At 43.0% G+C, this 25803-nt stretch overlaps 1 protein-coding gene across 3 annotated transcripts in view; it reads left to right on the forward strand.

Annotated features, from left to right (window-relative positions):
• The window catches only part of LOC121440635 (piezo-type mechanosensitive ion channel component 2-like), a 346630-nt gene that overhangs the window by 285839 nt on the left and 34988 nt on the right, over positions 1-25803 (forward strand). For 2 of the 3 annotated variants that reach the window (XM_041641418.1, XM_041641419.1), the window contains 10 exons: positions 1718-1961; positions 3089-3185; positions 4119-4278; positions 6374-6463; positions 7991-8112; positions 9094-9165; positions 13225-13331; positions 18160-18274; positions 20869-20928; positions 24654-24820. In XM_041641418.1, the coding sequence (XP_041497352.1) occupies positions 1718-1961; positions 3089-3185; positions 4119-4278; positions 6374-6463; positions 7991-8112; positions 9094-9165; positions 13225-13331; positions 18160-18274; positions 20869-20928; positions 24654-24820 (1234 nt within the window). Of the gene's footprint in view, positions 1-1717; positions 1962-3088; positions 3186-4118; positions 4279-6373; positions 6464-7990; positions 8113-9093; positions 9166-13224; positions 13332-14599; positions 14699-18159; positions 18275-20868; positions 20929-24653; positions 24821-25803 lie in introns of all 3 variants that reach the window. The other variant, XM_041641417.1, reaches the window with a different exon arrangement.

Consider the following 25803-nt stretch of genomic DNA (forward strand, 5'->3'; position numbering starts at 1 on the left):
AGATCTGGCTGGACCTGATCCTCTAGCCTCTGGGGCTCATGGCGTAGTGTCTGTCTTCTCCAACTGCTGGAAAGACGTGGGCAGAGGCAGAGGGATTGCCCTGGAAGTACACAGGGTGCCTGTGTGGCACCCCAACATCTGCCTTCAGAGAAGAGTGACATGTGTCACTGACTCCCTGGGGTTGTCGTTTTAAGAACCTGTCTTGTCTGCTTTTCTAAAGTGTAAGCATAAGGGGCAAAGGTCCTTCTAACTGTTTGGTTTTGTTTGTTTGCTTGTTTTAAGGGGTTTTTTTTGTCTATATTTTTTTTTTGCATAGTCCTGAGTCTATATAGTACATGCATAACTTAACTAGCTTCCATTACCCAGCTGTTTTAGGTGCCAGACTCCACTCCAAGTGCCTTACTTATATTGCCCCATACCAGACAGAGTGACATCTCCAGCCACCTCTGGTGGGGCACAAGCTGTCACATTCTACTGTATCTGCAACATACTATTAGGTTTATCTCATCTCAAGAATGGCTCTTCTGCTTTGTTTAGAAAATTAAAGGATTATAATTGTAATTTCAGAAAAAATATAATTTTTGTTATCCTCTTAAAATCAGTAAGTATCAAAAGTTCACTTATTTGATAAATGCATTAAGATACGTCTTGCTTCCCAGTGCTGCTGGCAAGGCTAAGGACAGAGCACCCTTTACAGAGATGATTTATTAACCTCCTGCAGAAACGCAGCCCGTTAAAGAAGGAGTGAATCTAGAATTTACTCTCTGATCCTTTTCCTAAAACCCCAGAGGAAAACTTCCAGAGCAAGCCCTCAGAGAAGCTGTGGTCAAGCAGAGTTGAGCTCTGGCCAGCCACTGTACCACCTGCCACCCGCAGATGACCCAGGTTCTGGGAGCTTCCAGAGCTGCCAATTATTGTAGAAAAGTCTGGGCCCCGTACTCTGGTCTCACCTTGCATCATTAAAGCCGGTGTGGATGGACAGGGCCCCAGAGAGCCTTGAACTGACCCAGTGACATCCAGACACAGAATATGAGAGTTATTCTTCTATCGATGTGGAGGGATTGTTTTTACTTCTACTTTGTATGTAGTATGTACTTTTTGTAATATAATAACATAAACTTTTAGTTCCTTGAAAGTAATCCATTGCTCACCTTCCTGTTAGCCAAGAAACACCTATATCTTGGAATGTTTTTAGCTTTGTAATTAATTATTCATGCCTACCATAGAAAGACAAAGAAAATTTTGAATATTCAAGAGGTAGGCAGAAAATGCCCTGGGGGGTTTGTTATGGCTGTGGTTTTGTTTTTGTTTTTTTTTTTTTTTCGAGACAGGGTTTCTCAGTGTCACAGTCTTGGCTGTCCTGCAACTCACTATGTAGACCAGGCTGGACTCAAACTCACAGAAATCCACATGCCTCTGCCTTCTGAGTGCTGGGATTAAAGGCATGTGCCACCACCACCTTGCCCAGAAAATGTTCTTATTTTGTGAGAAATTGGTCACAAATGAGATGATGAGAAGCATACTTATACATGATGTTTTTCTCAACTTATCTATTAGTCTAGTACTAGTTATACAGGGCTTTCTTATGCAGCAGGCAGTGGTATGCAGAGGCCTTGGCACACATTTTGCAAAATACAAGGTTCTCTGCCCCTAAAGAAGAAGTCTTGATTTTCTTTGTGTAGCAATTACCTTTGTATCGCTCGGGTGTGTCTTCCAGATCTTACTTGGACATGTCCAAAGTGATCATCTTCAGCTACCTCTTCTGGTTCGTCCTCACCATCATCTTCATCACAGGAACAACCAGGATCAGCATATTTTGCATGGGTTACCTGGTGGCCTGTTTCTATTTCCTGCTCTTTGGGGGTGATTTGCTACTGAAACCCATCAAGAGCATCCTCCGCTACTGGGACTGGCTGATTGCCTACAATGTGTTTGTGATTACCATGAAAAACATACTGTCGGTGAGTGGCTCCCACTACATAACACACTTATGGTTCCAGTGTGTAAGAATAAACAGCCCATTCGGTGGTTCCTAAAAGCCCTGTACCCTCACACGAGTCTCAAAAGCCATAGCCAAGACACCACCAATTCAGGCTTCAGCGCCCACTCGCTGCTGCTGGTTTTCCCACTTCACACAGAATCTTTTCCATTCCTTTCTCCCATTTCAGGGTCACGCAACTGAAGGTGACACATTCAACAAACAAAATCTAAAATGGCTTGCTGCTTAAAATCCCATTCTTCCCTAGGAATAAGCTTCCATCTCCCATCGTGTCACTCTGAAGTGGCCCTTTTATGACTGTGCTGGGGTCACTGGATGTCTTGTCTTATCATGTACATCAAGAAGGAACTCTCTTGCCTAGAAAGAATTGTCGAATGTGAGACAAACTGAGATGTCCTCTGGAACTTCCGTGAACTCCCAGACCTTCAGCTTCCTCATATTGCACAATCTTTGCATAGAGCCCACACGCATCCTCCTGTGTGTTTTACATCTTCTCCAAATAGCATAAATACACACTCCAAGTACCTGATAACACAAATAATGCGCTACTACTGTTTAGGGGATAATGACAGTGAAAAGTGTGTATAGATTCAATACAGGTCCTCTCCCACACCAAATATCTTCTATTCAAGGTTGGTTCCTAGGATGTTGGACCTATGAATGGGAGGGCAGTGTATCATCCATATCAGCCCTAAAAACTCTACTCTTCAGCTTAGATCCGGAGTGATCTTCTGGGGATCAGTACATGTTTGAGTCATGTGATCTCTGAAAAAATAATTTTACCCAAATTATAGTTCTTGTCTTAGTGCAGGCCCATAGGGTCAAGGCATGTTCTACAGTAGTCTGGTTCTCTTTGTAAAAAGCAGTGCTTCTAGTGCAGAAGCATTACAGTGGAGATCCTTAGCTCTCTGAACAGCTAATGCTTCCTATATGCCTGAGATGTGGAGACTGGTGTTTTAGATATTGCAGGCCCCTTATGGAAGAGCTGGCATTGGTTCTAGTGAGTTCTTGCACACTGGGTTTGTTAGACATCAGATTTGTTTTCTGGATTCAGAGCTTGAGGTTTGCCTCCCTCCTTTCGTCTTTCAGATAGGAGCCTGTGGCTACATCGGTGCGCTAGTGAGAAACAGCTGCTGGCTGATCCAAGCGTTCAGTCTGGCCTGCACGGTGAAAGGCTATAAAATGCGTAAGTATGAGGGGACCCTTGGGGGGAAGGAATGTGGAAAAGGGAGAGCACAGAGAAATGAGATAAAAGTCAGAATCAGTTCCACCCTGAGATGGAGGCTGTGAAGCTATACTGGCTGATGCCTGGCTTAGAACAGAAGGTGCTCCCCCAACACCCTGCCACACTGGTGCAGGACCCCTGTCTCCGCGTGCTTTGCAGGGAGGATTAAAAACAATTCCCGCTGCCTCCTCAAGGATGCAGCTGCTCCAGTTAGACCGGTCAGTCCTCTGGTGCCTCAGGCTCTCAGAACTTCTCTCTTAAAGAAGCCGAGAAGGGCTGGGGGTGACTTCAGGCACAGAAAGCCAATGGGGAAGAGTCCTGGGGTATCTGGGAGGATTTCCCCCATAGAGACAATGGAAAATGCAATTTCTGTCACCTGCCTCAAGCTCAGAATCACAGGTTGTGTCAGCTGTGTGCTTCTATGATGCTCAGAAGGTTATTTAGATATAATGTACATGTTGCCTGTGGCTTCTAACTCAGGCCGTACTCGGCAGAGGATTAAACCATTATCTGGAAATGGCCAATTAGTGTAAATGTGCTGCCACAGCCTGCTAATAGACTATCAAGCCCATTGACCCTGGATAGGACTTTTCTATATTAGAGCATTTCATCTACCCTTGAGCCATTGTTTGGGGGAAGTCCTTGAAGGAAGGATGTTCAGGGATTCCCTAACCTCACAGTGCCGGCAGTTCGCTGGAGCCCCCTCATGCTGATAATCAGACTCAAGGCATAAAATTCTGCTTGGGAAGTGCTCAGCTCATAAGTAAATCAGCCCATTGGAATGCCATGCTTGTGCCGGTGGGATTTCCCGAGCCTGGCTCTGTAGACTTCACGCAACAGCCATGCACACGGGTGTTCATTTTCTCTTGGGTTCTCCCCCGCTTGTTGCCGCAGCTGAGGATGACTCCAAATGCAGGCTGCCCAGTGGGGAGGCGGGAATCATCTGGGACAGCATCTGCTTTGCCTTCCTCCTGCTTCAGAGAAGAGTCTTCATGAGTTACTACTTCCTGCACGTCGTGGCTGACATCAAAGCCTCTCAGATCCTGGCATCCAGGTGGGTTAGGCAACCTTCACCGACAACTCGCCTGAACGCAATAATGCTCACTATCTCACGTTGCTCAGAAAACCCACAAGAAAATTTAAAGTCCCTAAAGCACTTGACACTCGTCCCTTTGCATCTAAACTAGAGTCCTAGCAAGGAACTCGGTGACCAGCACTAACACAGAGGGTAAATGAACTAAGTGGACATGTCACAGTAGAAAACACCAGAGCAGGGGTTGGGACGTAACTCAGTAGCAGAGCACATTTGACCCTCCACATCACAAAAAGGGGAGGGGAGGGTGAAAAGGAAGAACATACACAGATGTCCTAAAAGTATATGAACTGTCTCTTAACAACACAACTCATCAGCAAAACGTAAATTTAAAAAACCTGCAATTTGGCATCATTTCACTCCTCTGAAAATGCCTAAGATTGAAAATCTAAAAACTCAGTGCACGTGAGAATGGTTAGTAAGGAAGAAAGCCTTACACACTATTAGCGAGAATATACATTAGTACAGCCCTTATGAGAGCAGTTTGGTGGTTCCCCAGAAAGCTCAGACACTGAGCACAGGACCCAGCGCCCCTCTGATCCTCCCCCTTCTCCTGCCTGTCTTCTCTTCCTTTTAGTCTCTTCCGCACCTCACCTGAGCTTCTTCTCTGGGACTCTTCACATTGCCACGTTCTTCTCCTTGGACTCCATTCCTCCTCCAGCTTTTGCCCTTCTCTTAGATTTAGAAAAGGCTGTGGAGGGTACTGGCCGCCCACCGGCGCGCCGCTGCGTGGAGGGGGCAGTGACTGAGTGTGCACTCATTTGTCTGGAGCTGCCAGCCTTGCTCAGACAGCATAGGATCCATAATGCTCGCTCCCTGGCAAGCATTAGGTTAATTTCCCTTATGAAATTGCCATATGCCATCTTTGAACTTGAGGCTCATACATATCCACATAGGTGATTAGGACACCAGTTTCTCTAGATTTCATCTCCTCCCCTTCCAGGAAGTTTATTTATATGAGTGTGACGCCAGCCTTTGTCAGCTAAGTTGGAGCCACATAGAGAAAGGATATAATAAGAACCTATCTTAAATTTATGGAGCCTTGTGGCATGTTCTACCTTCGTTACATAGGTGAACAGTGACCTTATTTAGCTTCAAATATTAATCCTGTAATTTATGAGTATGATTATTATTTACTGTTCAGAAATGGCAGAGTTGGGCAGAATTGTCTTTGGCTTTTGGGGGCTACCATGACAAAAGCATGGTATGGCAGGCAGACTCCACACACTGTAAATGTGTCCCCAGCTATTCTGGTAGCTAGAAGACAAGTATTGAGGTGTCATTCGTTGGGTGTCTCGTGCGAGCCTATAGCCAGTCCACTATGTAGAAAGAATAAGAGACTTCCTGGGCCTTATCTACACCATTCATGGCTTAGTCATCTTGCAAGGCTCTACTTCCCAATGCTGTCACTTGGGCATAAGGATTTCAACGTGTTCCAGATATTCAGACAATGCCTCCTAGGACAGTGGTTCTCAACCTGTGTTTCATAACCCCTTGGGGTTCGAACAGCTGTTTTTTAGGGGTCACCTAAGACCATCCTGCGTATCAGATGTTTACATTACAATTCCTAACCATTACGAAGTAGCAGTGAAACAGATTTCACAGTTGGGGTCACCACAACGTGAGGAATTCCATTAAATGGTCACAGCATTAGGAAGGGATGGTCACAGCATTAGGAAGGGATGGTCACAGCATTAGGAAGGGATGGTCACAGCATTGAGAACCACTGCTCTAGGAGGTCTAGAAGCTTAAAGTACGTTACTAGAAGTGAAAGGAAAGTCAACTGATAATGTCACGTGGCCCTCAGCTGACATCATGTCGTGTTGGAAAAGCAACCCATTTTCTCTCCACTGGCTGCCCAGGCTGAGAGAGAGCCCGCTTATTCCTTGTTCAATCACTCATAAAGGGTATCCAGGAGTGGGTGACGTCAGCCAGGAAACTTCTATTGGCCCCAGAAAAGGGTCACCATGACCTCTGATCCGTAATGATCATTTCCAGGAAGAGATAAACAGCCACAAAAATACTGATGTGTTCTGTGTTTCCAATTTTATTTCAGAGGGGCCGAACTTTTCCAGGCTACGATTGTGAAAGCTGTAAAGGCAAGAATTGAGGAAGAGAAAAAGTCCATGGATCAGCTAAAGAGACAGTAAGCACTCTCTTCGCTGTGATCTCTGCCTCTTTCCAGTTTGTATGGAAGTAGTCAACTTGGCTCTTGGGATTTCAGACCCCTAAGAAAATATATCCATTTCTAACAATGAAGGAGACTTTGAAGGACTGGTTCACCCCTGTATTTTGAGTGTCGATGACTCTGCCAGGTCAGGCACTAACACTGCCACACTGAAGATGAGAGCAGTTTAGCAGGATGGTAGCTCCAGGATCTGGGAGGGGACCCTCTTGGAAAACAGCAGGGAGCTGCCACAGATTCAGTGACTTTGTTCAGTGTCCCGAGCTGGTCATTGAAGTTCTCTGAAACTCCACCTGGGTCATTCAGTTAGGGTGCACAGTTGTCCCTTCCGAGCTGTTATAAGGATTGATAAATTAATGAAAGAGGCTTGGCTCAGAGCTAAGTACCAGGAATGTTCGTTGCATTTCTGGATCCAGGAACTAACTACTGAGCCAGCTTCAGAGGCATCCTTTACAACAGTACAGTACATGCTCAGGAGAATGAGCTCTGATACATAGGGTCTATGGTAACTAGAACAGCACTGGTATGACCAGCTCTTCCTGATGTGATACAACACTTTTCCTACCACCCTTGTCCCATTTGGGAATTTCTAACAATGGCTAGAACTTCTAAGGACTGGCACACACCTGCATTTTGAGTATTAGTGTTTAAACTCTAATAACCATAGGATTGGAATCCTAGACAACTTTGTCAAGGAATTAGAAGCCTTGTCCTACCCTTCCAGGAAAGCCCCCTGAATTGAGAAGAGCAACTGCATTCCATCATGACCTCGGTTCTTAATTCCCTTAAAGGGTGTTTCCTTGTGTAAATTATTCCGTAGCATGGTTATGTGCACAAAGACCTAAGATGTATATGAAATTGGAATGTATATGCAGTGTGCTGCAACCATTGTTATTCCTCTAGCTCAGACTTAGAAGAAACAAATGCAGGGCCACATTTGCAATGTGTTCTCACTTTCCGTGAGACATGACTCTTCATTTGCATTTTGGTTAAGAATGCAAAGCTGGGGCAGAAGAGATCTATACTCCAGCTTCGAATAATCCAATACCCTTCCCTGGCCTCTGCAGCCACCAGGCATATACATGGTACACATACACACATGCATGGAGACAAAACACCTGTTCACATAAAATGAACAAAATAGAAAAAAAATGATGTAAAGCCTTTGGTTATAATACGCTGTGTTCAGACTGGCAATGATGCAAAATGAGAACGGGTATCAAGGGCTTCATGCTAAACCTTAGCATCATGACTATTGATTGTATTACTAACTCCAGTATCTATGAAACACAGAGTAGCATGGACTCATGTATGTGTGTGAGAGATATTTATGGTTAATAAGCAATTATCTCATAACCCTTAAGTACTTCAAAGCTGACCCCTTTGCTCATGGATTCAGATATTTGGAGAACAATATGCGTCCACAGAGCTGAACGTGGTATAACTGTGCATGCGCTCTTACTGTTACTAACGCTGCCTTATTTGTAGGATGGATCGCATCAAAGCCCGGCAACAAAAGTACAAAAAGGGTAAGGAGAGGATGCTGAGCTTGACCCAGGAGTCAGGGGAAGGCCAGGACATCCAGAAACTCTCAGAAGAAGATGATGAAAGTATGTCACGTTTTCCTCTCCTCGAGTGCTTTGACATCTGATAGGAGCATGCTCTTGGTAGGGCTGTAAAATCCTGCTCATTTTCATTCTGTTAGTTGTCTCGCTGTGTTTCACTCGCCCATCATGAGCAGATATGTTCCTTGGGGCATATTTAGTGAATGAATGATTTTGCAAGCATCTACTCTTCGGCACGATACCTTGAATGAACACTGTCTGGTTTAGGTCACAGACATGTTCCTTATGAGATCGGCATGATTTTTGCTTAATTTGCTCCTTGAGGGAATAGGTTTTAGGTATGCTGCGGTTGGTTTCTGTAAATCTAATGTGGGAATGAAAAAATGCATGCATGTTTTATGTCACTAGTGCATATTCATAGTTCACACTTCAGCTGTTACGCATTTCAATGAAATTTACTGAGAAACATATAGTGCATTATATTTAATTATATATTTAGCCAATTGCAGCACTAACGGTCTGGTTGTAGGAGCCTGCATGCTTTCCTGCTGAAGGGAATAGAAAAGCAATGCATGGTCTCTTTCCAGTTCCTAGAATCTCTTCATTCGCAACAACTATCTTCCAGTCATGCTAAATTAATCAAAAGAAAAAGTCCTATTCCTTGTTCTTGGTTTACATTTCAATGACTTATTTGCCACTATGTGGTTCTTTGAAATGGGCAATAATTCTCTCGTGCTAATTTACTGAAAAAAAATCAGTGCAAGGCGCATTTTTGGCTAAGAATACTTCTTTTTAAATGTTTCTTTATGTATGCCCTCAGATCCTAGGAAGAAAGTGAACATGTAGCTTCCAGTTAAGAGCATTCAGCGTTTGCAGCAGGCTGCTAGTACATGAGTACTTTTGTAGTTAGTAAACTTCCTTTTCCTGCCCTCTGATGTGTTTTTCCAATTGAATTTTTAAAACGTGGTTTTCAAAGCGTGTGTGCTCACTTCCTAAGAATTAATGTCTGGACATATTTCATTTTAGGAGAAGCAGACAAACAGAAAGCCAAGGGCAAAAAAAAGCAGTGGTGGCGGCCTTGGGTTGATCATGCTTCCAGTAGGTTTTCTTGATCCTCTTCCGATCTCATCAATTCTAACCCTTATATCCTTGACCAGAATTCAGGCTCCCCATGACCTGTGTGCCCCATGCATGGTTTGATCCTTGTGACTTGATAGGGGGTCAGAGTGTAAGAACACCACAGTGCTAATGAGCCTCTAGGCCCCACGGATCAGTTCTTCCAGAGAAATTAGCATGTTGGCTGAAGGAAGCCAAAGTTGTGATCAAGAGAGTATTACCTCAGAAAACAAAGAACTGAGTTGTTAACTAAATCCCCAGAGTTCTGCTTCTATCCACTGTGTGGTTTAAAGCCCTTAAGGATAAATCTGTCTGGTGCCAGGACTCAAGAAAGATGATTGCTCTCCTCTAAGTGTCTGTGGCCCTCTTTGTTAGGCCCTTGGCGTGGATATCAATGACCCTCCCTCTCTATTTTCCCAGAACTGGGATTTCCTTCACATTTAAGAGTTTCAGAGTGTGTTTAGTCTAAAGATGGGGGATAACCTAAAATGCGCTCACTTTGTACTTTAACCTCTCCCAACCTCAAAATGGTTCTGCAATAGCCAATATCCCAAACACCCAGGCCCAGAGTGCAGACCAGCCTCAGATATGACCAACTAATAGCAAAACCAGGAAAACAGAGTCTGCTAGCTACATAAACTGCAATGCATTTCCCTCCTAATGATAAAAATGGGATATGTGGGTATAGACACCATTGGGCGTATTTGTTCTGTTTAGTTAAAACAAGTCAGTACTGGCCAATGGCTCTACAATGGAATGACGAATGGCCCACTATAATCTAGTCTTTCTGGATTCCTTAGATGTGCTAGAAGAGTGAATGATTATTATTTTAAAAATAATGTGTAGTATCTTAAGCCTTTTTTGTCTTCCACTGCACAGCCACAGCTGCAACTGCTATAATCAGACGAAGGAAGTCACACATGGCTGAGAACAATCCTGTTCGCAGGAAACCTTTAGAAAACTAAGAAAATCTCAGTTTGCCACCTGAATTATGAGAGTCACAGTGACCTGCAATGGGCTAAAATCAGCAAACTGATTTAAATGGCATGAAATTTGAAATTTGCTTAGCATCTTTGTATTTAATTATATCTCATCCGTAATGTTGAATTTCAACAGTACAGTTAAAAATGAGAGAGAGAGAGAGAGAGAGAGAGAGAGAGAAAGGGAAAGAGAGAGAGAGAGAAAGAGAGGGAGTTACAAAGAATTCCATTTAATTTTATGCCCAAGTTCAAAGACAAAGGTTCAAGTTGAAACCCAGTGTGGCTCCTCTGTGGTTCATTGGCTCATCAGTCAAGTTAACAACACATGGAGAGCACTGAATACCTAGTCTATCAAGTCACAAGTAAACTGTGCCTACTTTTCTGTTTTTAAAGGGCCTTTGCTGGTTTAGAGTGACCTATCCAATCACATCATGTTGAATGTTTGTCCTTCAGTGGGGTAAATTCCCACTGTGGCCACTGCGGTGGTTTCTCCCCTTTGGCATCTAAATTATTTCAAAAAGAATTGGATATGGTCTTTGATAATCACAGTACACATTGGTAATAACTCTCTGTAATGGTTTAATGACCTTAGGTTTTTTTTTTCCAATTCATTTCACCCTCATTATATCAGATTTTTCTGGTGTTCAACTCCGTGTGCCTTGTTACAACGTGTTACAGCGCACTAATGCAGAACCGTCTGTCACACAGGGTTTGGAATCGTGTCCTAAGTGGTGCTAAGTTACTACTACATAACATATTTTCTTTGCCAAATTTGAAGGGAACAAAAGGGAAAGAATGCCCTTGACTGTTTTTAGTCTTTGATGTTCCAAAACGTATCTCTAGATCTGGAAGAATGTTGTTAGAAGCCATTGACCGATCTGTTAAGATAATTGGGCTGGGTTTTCAAATAGCTCTGAGAGACGCTGATGTCCATTGCTGCTGCTGCTTGTTGATATCATTGGTCAGCAGCAAAGATGGCAATGTAAGCTGTGGTGATGAATTTGCCAGTTCCAAACCTATGCACGCACACCGGGCTGCATTATTGCTGTTCAATAATACCTTCCTTCTTCCCATGGTCGTGTGTCTCTGTCAGTTCCACACCGCCCTAGGCAGTACCTAACTCTGCTTTCTTGATAAATATCTGACGAGCCACGTTTCTGTGGACACAAGTGGTGAGATTCTAAAAGTTAAGTTCCTACTAAGCAATTTACCAATGGCACCAGCATCTGTGATTTATGGCTGGGCAGAAGTCTCCAATTTGCCCTAATGTGCATGGAAGAACTTCTTAAATTATCATTAGTAGCACACACTAAAAAAAGTGATTTTCCTAGCATTGCTTCAACAAAGTTTTTTGAAGAACTAAGAGACTTAAAAGAGTATTTCATTTTTTCAGATTACCAGTTTCACTTGCTTACATAGTAAATTGGTGATATTACTAATGATAAAATCAATGCTTGAGATAAAAAAATTATTTGGGCTCAACCATATGAATAGAAATGATAGAAGGTATGATTGAATACAACTTCAGCTATTGTTGATCTTTAGTGCCTATAATGAGGGTAAAATGTTCCACCTTATAATGCCCTGTGTTTGTCCCAAATGACCATGTGATGTAGAGTCCACAAAACTTCCCTGCAATATCTTTCAGCTTACGTGAAGGCATTACTTTAATGGTCTTCCTCACTGTCAAATGTAATGCCGTGACTTTGGTTTGTTCTTGCTTATTATGACGTTATGTTGTATTGCATTGGTTCCCTCAGGCCTGGATCCAATACTCCGGGCCTGGTTTTTTTCCTTCAAAACATGAGTAACAAATCACAGTGCTTCTGTTCAAGGATATAAGGCCCAACTCGTTCACTCTGCATCTTCTTGAATGAAGGCTCAGAGTCATCTGATGCTGTAGACAAAATTGTTCAGCTTTTAACCGTAGCTAGTGACATCCACACAACTGGTTTTAAACAAGCCCAGGTTTCCTATGACCAAATCATAGTTTAAGACATCACATCACCACCCGTGAGGTGACTCCGCAGTTTGAAATCCCAGCTACAATTAGAAAACCTGAATATGCTTCCCCACATTGATGGTACAGTTCTTGTAGCATCAGAAGTGAGTCTCTTCTCTCTATTAAATGTAAAAGTTTTCAAACATACAAAGATGAAATTTCCTAAATTTCTTTAAGTCTCTAGACATCTCTGATTTCTCTGTTTCCATTCCTGACACAGACAATATATTCTTGCAGGGCCAGTGTCAGATGAGGCAGAAGCAGGGCCATACTGTTTGTGCTCTGTACCTGATTGTCATTACTGTTCTCCTTGGATTTTGTGATGCTCTCAGGGAATGGCTTGTTGACCAGAAACAGGGCAGAACCAAACCCTATGCTATGGACCAGGGCTGCTGTTCCTCAGTCAGTCCCTTCGCTACATGTAGAAGCAGTCAGAATAGATGCTGTTGTCTTGTTTTCATTGTTGATGTTACCTACCCTTTTCCTCCTTGTGGCAATGTGTTTGTTGTTGTTGTCGTCATTTATTTTATTTTGTTTCTTTTTTAACTCTTTCAAATGTCTTGTCTTACGTTGCCTCGTGTGTCACGTGTGGACAAGCCAGGTCTGCATAGTATAAAGTGAAGTGGAGACTGGGGGCACCCATCTCCATCCTGTGTCATCCTGGTTGGTTTGTCTATGACAGACCGTGCCAAATCTGCTACTTCACTTCGGCCTTTGTCTAAAGGATCAAAACTAATGAATTGAGAAGCAAAAGTTGTCAAGTATTTTGGCATCTGCACAACAAATGGACTCTGCCCAATAAAGCAATGAAAATGGAAGAAATTGCCAGGTCAATGCCAGCCTCATAAATGGCACAGACAAGGCCTCATACTCTGTAGACCCAGCCACGCCAGCACCATGTTGCACTAGATAAAATGGGTTCTTTTCATCTGTTTTCTCCTGCAAACATCTCTGGATGTGGTCCTCTCGAGGGCCATCTATGTGTCTTTAGGGAGGAAATAGTCCCCCAGGTTTCTCATGTTTCTTTCCAGAAGTAAGCAAATATTTTGTCTCGCTTAGTGGTCAGGAGCGGAGACTATTATTTATTTGAAACGGATAGTGAAGAGGAGGAAGAAGAGGAACTTAAAAAGGAAGATGAAGAACCCCCGCGGAAGTCAGCGTTCCAGGTAACTAGAGGGATGTGCACGATGATACCCTTTGCTGGCTAGAAACACTGCGGTTGGTTTTTAAATTAACGAGTCTTGTTTACAGGCCTAGATGACCTCTTCCGTAGCCTGTGATACGGCTCTCAGAGTCTTCTGATGGACGTCTGGAATTGTCTAGTTCTAATTAAACTGCAGCACTGTTCGCTCTCAGGAATGCCCTAACTACCACATCGTGTGAATGGTGCGGGTCAGCACGTCATCCCTGACATCCAAGCATTTTCTTGATGCCCCAAACAACAATAACCAAAAAATTTCTCTTGCAAGTAGACAACTTCCTCAGCATTGCTTTGGATTGCTTGGATGCAAGACTTGCAGCTCCCTGCGTGAACGAGTTGACTGTGTAATAAAATGCATGCTCCTCCTTGAAATGATTACTTAAATGTTGCATTGGGTTTTGAAAATTAACTTCATTTGTATTGCTAATGATACCAGAATGATTTAAATTATAACTATAAACATCCATCCTGGTTCTGATTTTTACGGCTGAGTAATCTCTGTTCAGGAGCCTGCTGTCTCAAACACAGCTCTGACTCACCAGCCAGCACAGTATTAGTGGGGGTTTGGGGGCGTGGCAGGGTGCAGTCCATCCTTCTTAAAGATGAGGCCTTGTCAGAGGACAGGGCATGAACTCTTTCTGCATATTTCTCTAACCTCTGGACCACAGGCTGAGACAGTTATATCCCGTGTGTCGTAGTACAGATCGTATAGAAAGGTTCTCGGAAAACTTTGTGATTGCCTGTGATAAGGCCATACACTGCTCCCTAGATGGGCCTTCATAAATGGGCAAGCCCAAATGCCTGGTCTTCCTGATGACATTGAAGGACCAAGCGACTTGTGGCGCTTCTTCAGTGTGGTGCTGCCTCCCTGGCTCCATTGCCCCTCTGTGTGTTGGGAACATGTTTGTGTGTATGAGTGGGGGTGCTTGCCAATACTAATGACTTAACAGCCTTACTTTTTAGCTAATGAATTTTATGCTAACCACCACTCATCGTACAACAAAGAAGAGAATGTGGACCATCTTGACTGTGTTTATGGACTGCATGCTGTGACTGAGTGTGTTCTTCTTCCTAACTTCCAAGCTCAGCACATTTTATTCCAGCTTCGGCGAGTGGCATGTTTTAACCTCAGTATTAATTGTAGAGACAAGCTCATGTGACGTCATATATTAAATTGTTAACGTTGGGTTTTTTTTTTCCTACTAATTACTCTTGCTTTGTCCTTCTTTGTAGAGAGCTATTGGGAAGTTTGCCTCAGCCATTTTAGCCTTGCCAAAGTCTGTCATTAAACTTCCCAAAACTATTCTTCAGTATTTAATCCGAGCTGCAAAGGTATTTCATGTTCTACTGATGTGTAGTGTGTGACTCTCTGCTCCATAGAACTTTAGTAAAACATCCTCCTATCTACATTTTCTCTGTTCTATGAATCGTACAATTAAAGCATCATATGGATGTAAAACATTAAATTTTCCAAAAAAAAAAGTTCTTAGGAGCCAGACTACTTATCATTTTCCTACTTTAAAAAGTAGACACCATAGATTATAAAAAATAGGAAGAGAAAATGCAGATATACATACATGTACTTTCTCTCCTCGTAGTTTTGGGTGAGTTACATCTCATCTTAAAAGGGTGGCGTCTGGTTGCATGCCTCAGTTCATAATGAGTAAAGCATATATAATAATTCTTTCTCAGAAAGCTGGTAAGAATTTCCAAATAAGCTTATAAAAGACTCCTCTGGTTCTGTCCCCGCTTTCAGCTTCTCGTTAGTTTCCGGCTTCCGAATGTGGATACAGATGTCCTGTATCCAGCCCATCTCCTTCCCCAGCTGCTGATGCCCAGAGCACAACAGTGCTTCTCAATAAAGTTTAACAACGCCCTTGTTCATCACCTAATACAGAATGGATGTCAGTCAGCTGCCTATATCGTACTCGCTTCATTATTAAAAACCACAAGGAAGAAATTATCCTTCTTGTATTTTGTAGCATGTTTTTCCTTCCAAACTCAGCCCGGAGGGAACTCTAAAACTCTTGGGCCATTATGATCTGATGGTGGTTGAGGTCACGCAAACAGTTGGGATAGTGACAGAGACGAGTGCACCTTGCCTGTTCCCTGCCATCTCGTTTCCACGCTGATGCTGGTCCCACTGGTCATACAGAACCTGAGATGCAGGATGTCTCTGAAGCTCTCAGGTGAAGCCGTATTGCTGGTCTACCTAGGGCCTCAGAGGCCAACCTTCCGACCGCCTTTCATTCTCCATTCCAGAAGACTGGTTCTGATTAATAGTCACTGTTGCTGTTTCTGCAGGGACTTTAGCTTTTCTGCTCTACGAATCCATGTGAATGTCTAAATTTGTAATTTAGAAATTATTAAAGTGAAAGGTTGCAAGTTATCCACCCCTTTTTGTTACTTAAAACAAAGCTAAAGATGATTAAGTGACGATAAAGGTGTAAAGGGACTCTGTATCCCAGTGTACTTAGGGCAAATTATAAAATGCTGTAAATTCGAGTTAAGGATATCCACTCCAATGAAATACTCTCTGTTTAAAAGAATGCATACAGTTTTGCTTAATGACCTTCTGGTAAAAAGTGAATCTCACTCCCCTAACAATAAAGATAAACTTGGAGATAAATTCAAAAACACACACTCGTGGCGGTGACTATTAACTGAATCTTCAGACTTTTTGTGTGTACTTCCAAGCACTTTCTCCTTCTGGCCGATGTAGTTTGGGGCCTGGCTCCCTAGACAAGCCACCAAATTGGGTGAAAGTAAAAGATACAATGTCGTAATTTGGGAGGTCAGCAAAACCCTTCCATTTCTGGACTCAGTAAGGGTCGGCACCCTTTTCTGAAATAGGAGACGGCAAAACTGGCCTTCGGTCAAGTGTTTGGAACTTTAAAATAATCACTTTTCAAAATGGCAGTCTTAAGATAGCTTTGCCTGAGAATAGGGACTCAGCAGCTCACAGCGTGATTGCTCTGTCTTGCTTCCTGTACTTGCATGCCCAGAATGTTCCTCTCGTCAACAAGACACCGATGCCTTTCATCCCTAGGGGACCAATGTAGGGTTAGTAGTTCTTCTCACCACGTCAGACATCAATGGTCCCCTCCCTGCCCTTCTTAAAGTCTGTGAATCCTGCCCTTCTCAGCCTTCCTCTCTCCCTCCCAGCTGTTTGCTTTTTCCTTAGAAGAAAGGAAGTCATTCAATGCACACCTGCTACGCTCACAAATTCTGTTTAGCATCCTTTCATTTTATAAAACAATAATAGTATAATACTTTTCTTGAAGTGTTTTTTTTTAAGCCATTCTATGCTGTTCTTAAACCTGAAGATGTATTTATTAGTTCGGTTTCTTTTAAAGCAAACTATATTATGCAAATTTGCTTTCTAATGTCCTAAACCTGAGAGACAAGTGGCTAGACTCCCAAACTGACATGCTCAGTAAGGACCCACCAGCGCTTGCTTTGATCCTTTTGAGTATCATCAGTTCATGCCCTACTTCCATAAAATACATTTAGCATACCATAGGACGTTTACCTCCCAGATTTGTTATCCAGAAATAACACCAATTTTACATTTGTGTGTGTTGCCTGTACAATTCAGATTTCTACCTCGAGGGAAAAGGAGGTGATCTTTATTGGACCCTGTGCCCTCATATTTCCATATGTGGAAAAGTTGAATCTCTACTTCCTAGTGGCATCAGAATGCCAATCTGTTTATGTCGTGTTTTCTAAAATTTTCTGGAATATGAAAATCATCTAGGATCAAATGACAATATATGGGTTTACAGCTACCCTTATGTGCTCTTATCTTAATCGTGACAGTGGAAAACCCAGCTTCCCTGAGACCCGGGGGTTGCATGTTAAGCATGCTGGCTTGGTTTTATGATTTCGGGAGGGCTGATTGTATGTATCCTGTCTCGGTTTTGTTGTTTTTGCATGCTTCTGGGGATGTGGGGGCTGGGGGGTTCTTCCGAACCATTGCTCCTTGGTGATTGGTTGTAAAATGTTGGTGTGACTGTCCTCGGCTCTGGAATGCAACTGACAACGGGTAACCCGAGGCACCAGTTTCCCTCTCTGCTCTCCTGGGCTAGCTCACTCTCACACTGTTTTCTCTCTCTGCTCTCCTGGGGTAGCTCCCTCTCCCACTGGCATTATTTCCCCTGTAAAATCCATCGGCTTTTTCAAGTTACTCATAACCACTACTAGGAGAGTATTGACAATGTAAAACTTACTTCCGCCTGGGCAAATGAGAACATTAAAGAAGACATCTTCCTTTTGACTGAGACCTTTGCGATAGGAGGAAGTCCTCTGATGGTGCTTGTCAAGACCTCCCAACTCCAGCTTGTTGTATGCAAAGCAAAACTTCCGTCACTGAGGATCACAAACGGTGGTGTTTCAGAGAAACCATGGTTTGCTCTTACCCAAGTTTATGTCATGATCATCTTTGACACTGAGTGAAGAATGTCTCCACAGTTATTTATATATTACATCTTACGGTAGCAAATTAAAAGCAATAAGATGCCTTTAATCACTATATGCCTTTAATCCCTACACTTGGGAGGCAGAAACAGACAGAGTTACAAAGCCAGCCAGGGTGATATAATGAGACCCTGTCTCAAACAAGCAAGAAAAAAGAATCTAGACCAACAGAAGTCAACTTAACATAAGAAGCAGGGAAAGCAATACTTGTGAGAGAGAAAAAAAAAAAATCTTACATCGAAGAAGCTTGACTTAGGTCCATTTACATTTTAAGTTACTTTTAAAAGTCAGAAATTCATTGGACCGTCTCCTTTCAGTTTGTCTATCAAGCCTGGATCACTGATCCGAAAACAGCACTCCGACAGAGGAGGAAAGAGAAAAAGAAGTTGGCCAGAGAAGAGGAGAAAGGAAGACGCAAAGGATCCGGGGACGGTGAGTGCCAGGCAGGAAGCAGCCACAGCCTCTGCCCCATGGAGGAAGTGTTACAGGGGACACCAAATGCCAAAAGGGCATTTTTAAACCAACTGAGGTGAAGATTTTGAAGGGATCATGTTGCCAAAGCATAAAGGAATACTCTCTTAATTTGGTTTCTATAAAGACCATGACCACAAACACCTGAAGAAGAAAGGATTTACTTAGGCTCCCAGCGTGTAGCTTATCACCTGGGGAAGCCAGGGCATGAAGTCCAGGAAGGAAGCAGGAGGCAGGAGCTATAGAGCTCATAAAGAATGTTGCATATTAGCTCGCTCCTCTTGTCTTGATCACCCTACTTTCTTACAACACCCAGGACCACTTACCAAGGGCTGGCATTACCCCACAGTGATCTGAAGCCACAATTACACCTACAACAATTATCAATTGAGAAAATGTACTGCCAGCTCTATCCTAGACCAAGATGGTGAGGGCATTTTCTCAATTAATATTCTCTTTTCCAAAGTGACACTAACTTGTGTCAAATTGGCACAAAACTAGCCTGTACACATACTATTCAGTAGTCTCCCGACATATTATTTAAGTGAAAAACAACATTTTATAAAGTAGAAGGCAATTATTTAAACCACTAACTGAACAAAGAAAACCAAAGTACTTCAACCAGTATTTTACATTTTAAATGGGTATTATAGTGTTTAAGTGTAAGAGAAGGATTTTTTTTTAAAGTGTATTAAGAATAGTGGCTGCTTTTTAGGAGAGGAAAAATTAAATGATATGACTAAAAGGACCCTAGGTTTCTCTGCTATCATTTGATTCTGTACAGAGATCATGTAATCATGAATTTCTTAGAAAATTAAAAAAGTCAAACAATCAAGATTTCTCATGCAACTAACTATAAAATTTGTTCATTTTTACCTTCTTTCTCTCAGTATCTCCTGGTGGCCATACCTGCATTTTATTGATTTGTTTGCAAAGATAAATTTAGTCTACCTTCAATATAACAAGCCACGTGATAGCAGGAGATTCAGAATCTGGTGTGTGTGTGCATATATGCACGCAGACAGACACACACACAAACACACACATACACAAACACACACAAATTCAGCCTCCAGGAAATATGTATCCTACCCAGATGGGGCATTAGCCCTCTCCCCTTTGGCAAGTACATATTGTTCGTTCATTAACTTTTCAGAATTAATGTGCACGAAGGCAGCTTGCCCTTTCATTAGCAATGTATCATAGTTCTCCAATTAACTATTCATGAAACTGCAGGGTTTTTTTTTAATGGCTATAAAAGCTTCCGTAGTACAGATATGCATAATTTATTCAATTATTTCCCCATTAATGGACAAAAGATTGCTTCCTGATTTCACCACAACAAGCAATGCTGTAATAGGTACCCTTACAAAAATATTCACAGGGAGTTATCCGTGATGTATATGCACCCTCACAGAGTAGATTCTCAAGAGTAGGAAGACTCGGTTAAAGGAGATGCCTCAAACACTTTAATAGCTTTTCCCTCACAATGTTTTAGTAATTTATACTCCAATATGTCAGATAAAGGAAGGTACCTTTCTTATAGCTTCATACCAAGGCCCACATTGCTCTTTTTATTGCATTCCCCGCCCCCCAGGGAATAACAGATTTCCTATATTTTCTTTGGAATTTAGTTTAATCCATAACTAATGGTTCTGGGCATTTTTTTTATATTGTCTATATAATTTGTACTTCAAGTTTAAGGTCCAAATACAGCTATCATTGTCCTCTGCCATTCTGTTGGAGAATTTGTTCTTTGCTTAGTAATTAGGACTGCTTGTGTATCGGGCATAGTGCCTCCTCTGCTGTGTTAGAATCATGCTTCCCTGTTCAGTGCTCATATGTAGTTTGTGATACACGACTCTCTAAACAATGTGAAATCAGTCTGATACCGAAGCACGTCTAAAGTCATGTTTTTAAAGTCAATGTCTCACTAAAGAAAGTCTCTGCCCCCCAGTGTTAAGCAAATGTTGTCTTGCATTTCCTACTGGTTTTTACTTACATTTTGAATTTTATATCACTCTGTATAACAGAGATATATTTTCATACAGTTAGATAGATGAGCAATGCTGCTAGCTCTATTTTTTTTTAAAAAAAAAAAAAAAGTCTTCCTTTCATGTTAGAAATAAGCAGGAGCGGCCCTCAGCTCCTATTTTGGCTTAGATATGATTTGGAAGTGTATTCTGACTCGTTCTTCTATTGTCAAGCTCTGGATCTCGGTTGCATGCTTTTGCATTTGATACCATGGGGTTAGTTTTAATATTTAATGAAGCCAACTCCTCTCACTACATTGTTTTATTCAACATTGTCTTTGTTATTTTCAAGTGTGTGTTTTGCCAAAGTTTTAGATATTCTTTATTAATAAAAACGGCACAGGGCTCTATATAATGACACGTCTTTTATCATATATAGCGCAGGTCCAGTGGAATGTTTTATTCGATGTTGTCTTTGTTATTCTCAAGTGTGTGTTCTGCTAAAGTTTTTGGATATTTTCTAGTCATATAAACGGCACAGGGCTCTATATGAAGACACGTCTTTTATCATATATAACGCAGGTCCAGTGGAATGGGACGATCGAGAGGATGGGCCAATCAAAAAGAAATCCGACGGCCCAGGTAACAGAACAGAGACAGAGATGAGCTGTGAGCATTTGAAAATGGTACTGCCCCATGGGATAAGGGGAGCTGTTGCAAAGCGGCAAATCCAGCTGTGACTCCAGACCGAGGCTGCATCATCACAGTCCTGTCCCTTGACACCTCGTCTCTGCTGAGACGGAGAAAGACTCCTGAGAACCCATCCAGCCTCGTGAGTTGTAAAGTCCTTGGTACCTGCGCCTGTGGATGAGGACAATAAATGCTGGTGCTGCGTAGAAGCCGCCAGAATAAGAGCATTGAGCAAAAATACTTAAATTTTCTTCTTTTTTTAAAAAAATAGAACTTTTTAAAATTTACATGCAGATTCTGGTAAACATTTACGATATGGTTTCATGACATCAGGTTAACGAATGCTTACATCATCTCAAATATTTGTCATTTCTTTGTGCTAAGAACACTCAGTATCCTCTCTGTTCGCTATTTTTAAATATATCGTAAATTATCTTAGGGCAGATGTAGAGATAAGAAGTTCCATGACCAAATGTTCAACAACTAATAATTACTACTTCTAGGAAAGTAGTTTTGAATGGGAGAAAAAATAAGGATAAATTGTCAAAGGCATTAAGGCCTGCTGGAGCGTATTAGTGGCTTCTATGTCATTCAGCCTGCAGGGCCAAAACCTCCCTCTTAGGTCTGTAAAAGCAGCTTGAGGTCTTCTCCGGATAAGTATGGGATTACCCACCTTGGTCTATGGAGCGTATTAGTGGCTTCTATGTCATTCAGCCTGCAGGGCCAAAACCTCCCTCTTAGGTCTGTAAAAGCAGCTTGAGGTCTTCTCCGGATAAGTATGGGATTGCCCACCTTGGCCTAGAGTTCCCTAAAGGGAAAGAAGGGAAGCTGGAGCAATGGTTTGAAGGTTAGGAACTCACGTTGTGCAATCGTAAGGGCTGGAGTGCGGATCCCAGCACCCACACAAGTCAGATCCTGCACAGGCCTGTAACTCCACTTCCAAGGTGAGGGGTGGGCTGGGGAAGGATTGCTAGGGCTTGCTGACTTCCAATCTAGCCAAGAAAACATGAGCCCTAGGTTCAGGGAGAGAACTTGCCTCAGTGAAATGGCAGGAAGTTGTGCCAGAGACCACGGGGTGCCCTCTTCTGGCTCCACCCATGGGTACAAACACATATATGCACACACAAAATAACAAATAATTAAACGAAATAAGAGGCCAGAGATGCAGAGGAAAATGGGGGCCTTGTGGAGTCTCTGTCTTGAAATCGCTCTGCTGTGGCATCAGTGAAGCCTCCCTTTATACCACTTGGTGAGGCCGTTCATCTCTGCCTTTGCTGCTTTGCTCAGCAAAGGGGACCCTCTGTTCTTTCTCACCTCCTAAAACCTGTGGAAGACAAAGAGCTACCACAGCCCGAAAAGTCCCGAGGAGGAGGAGGAGGTAGCTGCAAAGGCAGGAAATGGTTCCATAGGAACATCAGAGATGGAGATTCTGGCCCCACCTGGTCCTTACATGTGGCTCTCTGCCACCCCCTCCCCCTCACACCCCATCAGGTATGGCATTCACTTGAGGGCTCCATTTCTTGTCTGACCCTTAAAAAAGAGCAAAACTTTACTAGATGTAAGCTTACTATTCTTCCTAGGCCACTTAGAACTGTTCTAGTCCTCATCATAAAGCCAAACTTTGGTTCACACTGTGGCCTTCAACTCAGAGAGGGGATTAGTGGGGAGCAAAGGCGGGCCATTGGGTACTCACTCTGAGCACAGTAGACAGAAGCCTGTGGGGCTGGCACGTGATTGGATGACCATCAGCTTACATACATGATTAAGACAGACAGGATGATCTAGTCCTTCTGTTTAGCTTCTCCCTCACTGCGTTTAGTAAGATGCATATAATACATGGTTTCGTTGTACCTGTGCGTAGCAAAGTGACTACTATAGGCAGCAGATAAACCTGTCTGTCCACCTCCCCACCACAGTTAGAGCGCCTTAGGTCTACTTGTTGGCAAATCCCAGCATAGTACAGAATTGCTAATTACCGCCTGTCTCTGAGGATCTCTAGATATAACCCTCCCATGTAACTGCAAGCTTGCCTCGACCCACTTCTCAGTCTTTCCCTTCCTTGGCCATGTACCATGGCTTTGCTCTCCGTTTCTGTGTGTATTATGAGTTTGGATTCCAAGTGTCAGCGATATCGTCTGGAGTGTGTTTTTCCACACCTGGCTTATTCAGTGTAGCACGATGTCCTCTGTGGTCATCCACGTTGTTACGAATTTTCCTTCTTTTTAAAAGCTGAGTGATGTCCCAGAGGGTGAGCTCACCAGTTGTAAAAGCTCCTCCAGTCTTTCTGAGTATTCAAAGGCCTTAAACTGCAGCCTCTCCGGAGTGTCGGGAAATGTGCGTGCATGCTATCACCATTTCAAACACCACTGTATCTGAGCTGAGCTGCTCTGTGACAGCCCTCCCGGGTCTCTAGTCACAGCTGCAGTCCAGGACAAAACTCACATTAGCCATCCCAGGGCTTCTACTGACCACAGATGATGGAGTCCACGTACAGATTTCTGTTGTTGACATACAATCCCATCTGATTGTCTTAGGAAGATGGATCAGTAACACATGAGCACATGCAGCCTGTGGAGTGAGCTTCACAAAAGATAATATAGTTTGGCTGAAGTATAAGTGCACAGACAATAAATAGGTTTCACCAACAATCCCTCAGACACTTGTAGAAAAGCCTTAAAGGGCCCCATGAGACAGGCACAGGCCATCTCCATTCTTGAATTAATACTAGGTGAAATCTTGGAATTGCAATCTCTACGCTTACTAAACTTCTTACAGTAAGACTTCTAGATGTGTAGGCTTCACAGCCTCAGATTCATCCAAGTGTTTACCTGCCGCGCACCGCGCCCCCATGTCTGCGCTGTGTGTGCTATTACCCAGTTCGCGAGCTTCAGGAAAGGGGGCTGGAGGTTGAGAATACAGACACAGAGACAGACCAACACACACACGGACCTTTTAACACTGATACCAAAGCCCCAAGAATGCCCCCTTTGTTGTGTTCAGGGGCAGATTATATAGAGATAGCCACGCCCCAGCCAAACCCACCAGAAACCACTCTCCTGCCATCAGGAACTCCTGAAGGTCTCGTGCTCAGAGCAGCTGTAGACACTCAGATCAGGGGAAAACAAGTTGTTTACAAGAAATTCAGGATCTGGGGTCTCAGTGCTCCCAACATTTACCAAAATGTTTTTTTGGGGGGGATTCATTTGTACTGAGTGTATATAGGCCTTTTCTCTGTCTTCCTAAATAATGCAGTGTAGCGACCACTATCGCATTGGGTACCTAGTGGAAGTGATAAAGAGATGACTCAAACTATGAGAAAGGGTGTGTGGAGATTCTATACAGAGAGTGTAGTTAGAGATGCGTATGTGTAAGGGACTTGACCATCCATGGAACGTGATATTTTGAGGAGTCCTGTTTGCCCCTGAGGGTCTGTTATGGCCGACATGAAAGATCCTGCCTCAGTCTGGCTTAGTTCTTCCATTGCATGTATATAGACTACACCGGTGCTCGGGCCTCGGTCCCCCTCGTTTGCTAAGCATAAGGAGTCCAGTACACATGAGAGGCATCCCGCAAAATCCAGGGCTGGGTGTGGTCCACCCCACAGAGTCACAACACAGCCCTTGGTAGTGTGGTAGTGTTCCAGACCCTTTAACCTGTGGTGTGCTTCTTCTGCCTAGATAATATCATCAAGAGGATATTTAATATTCTGAAGTTCACCTGGGTCCTATTCCTGGCCACGGTGGATAGTTTCACCACTTGGCTCAACTCCATCTCAAGGGAACACATTGATATATCCACAGTTCTGAGGATTGAAAGGTGCATGCTGACCCGAGAGATTAAGAAGGTAATTCCTTTTACTGCTTGCTACTTTCAAAGAGCCGCCAAGTCCCCGTGGGCCGTACATCCCAGCCCAAAATGCATGAGGCAAGAGAAGTTTCAAGTTTCCAATTTTGGTTTTGGATGTGGAAATATTTTCACTTACATAATGAAACACCTTGCGGAGGGAATACAAACATGAGCATGAAGTTTTACTTCGATTTCATCATCTACATGGCCTGACAGTAACTTCCGCAACCATTTCAAGTGCACTTGGCTTTTAACGGCAACTGTTCAGGAGTGCTTGTGTAGAATTTCCCACCCGTTGGCATCATGTCAGCATTCACGGGAGTTCAGACATGGGAGCATTTGGATTCCAGATAGTCAGCCTGTGTCCTAGTTAATTGTTTTGTTGTTCTTGCTGTCTGTTATGTTTTGTTCCCCCACCCCCAACTTGGCATAAGCTAGAGCCATTTGAGAAGAGGAACCTCAAGTGAGAAAATGCCTCCATCAGAATTCCAGTAGGCAAGCCAGTGCAGCATCTTCTTGATTAATGATTGATGTGGGAGGGCCACAGCACAGCACATTGAGGGTGACACCACTTCAGCGTAGATGATTCTAGGTGGTATAAGAAAGAAGACTGGAGAGACCATGGCGAGCAAGCCAGTAAGGAGCGCTCCTCCACGGTCTCTGCTTCTTCAATTGTTGCCTCCAGGTTCCAGTCTTTAGCCACCGCTTGGCTTCCCTTAGTAATGGATTATAAACTGTAAGATTAAATAAATTCTTTCCACCCAGTTGCTTTTAGACACGGTGTTAGTCATAGCAATAGACACCTAACTAAACAACCTTATCTAAAATTCTAAAATAAAAATCCCATCTTCCTGGCCAGCTTTTACATAATCATTTTGTTCTGTGTGCATTGAGGTCTAGCCCATGCTCATAAACAACACACACACATGTACACATGCATATGCACTCACACACACATGCAAACACACACACAGACACACA

This window comes from Microtus oregoni, unplaced genomic scaffold, assembly GCF_018167655.1.
Source record: "Microtus oregoni isolate MIOR12 unplaced genomic scaffold, Mior012 000069F_ref0000032, whole genome shotgun sequence".
NCBI classification, from domain to species: Eukaryota; Metazoa; Chordata; class Mammalia; order Rodentia; family Cricetidae; genus Microtus; species Microtus oregoni.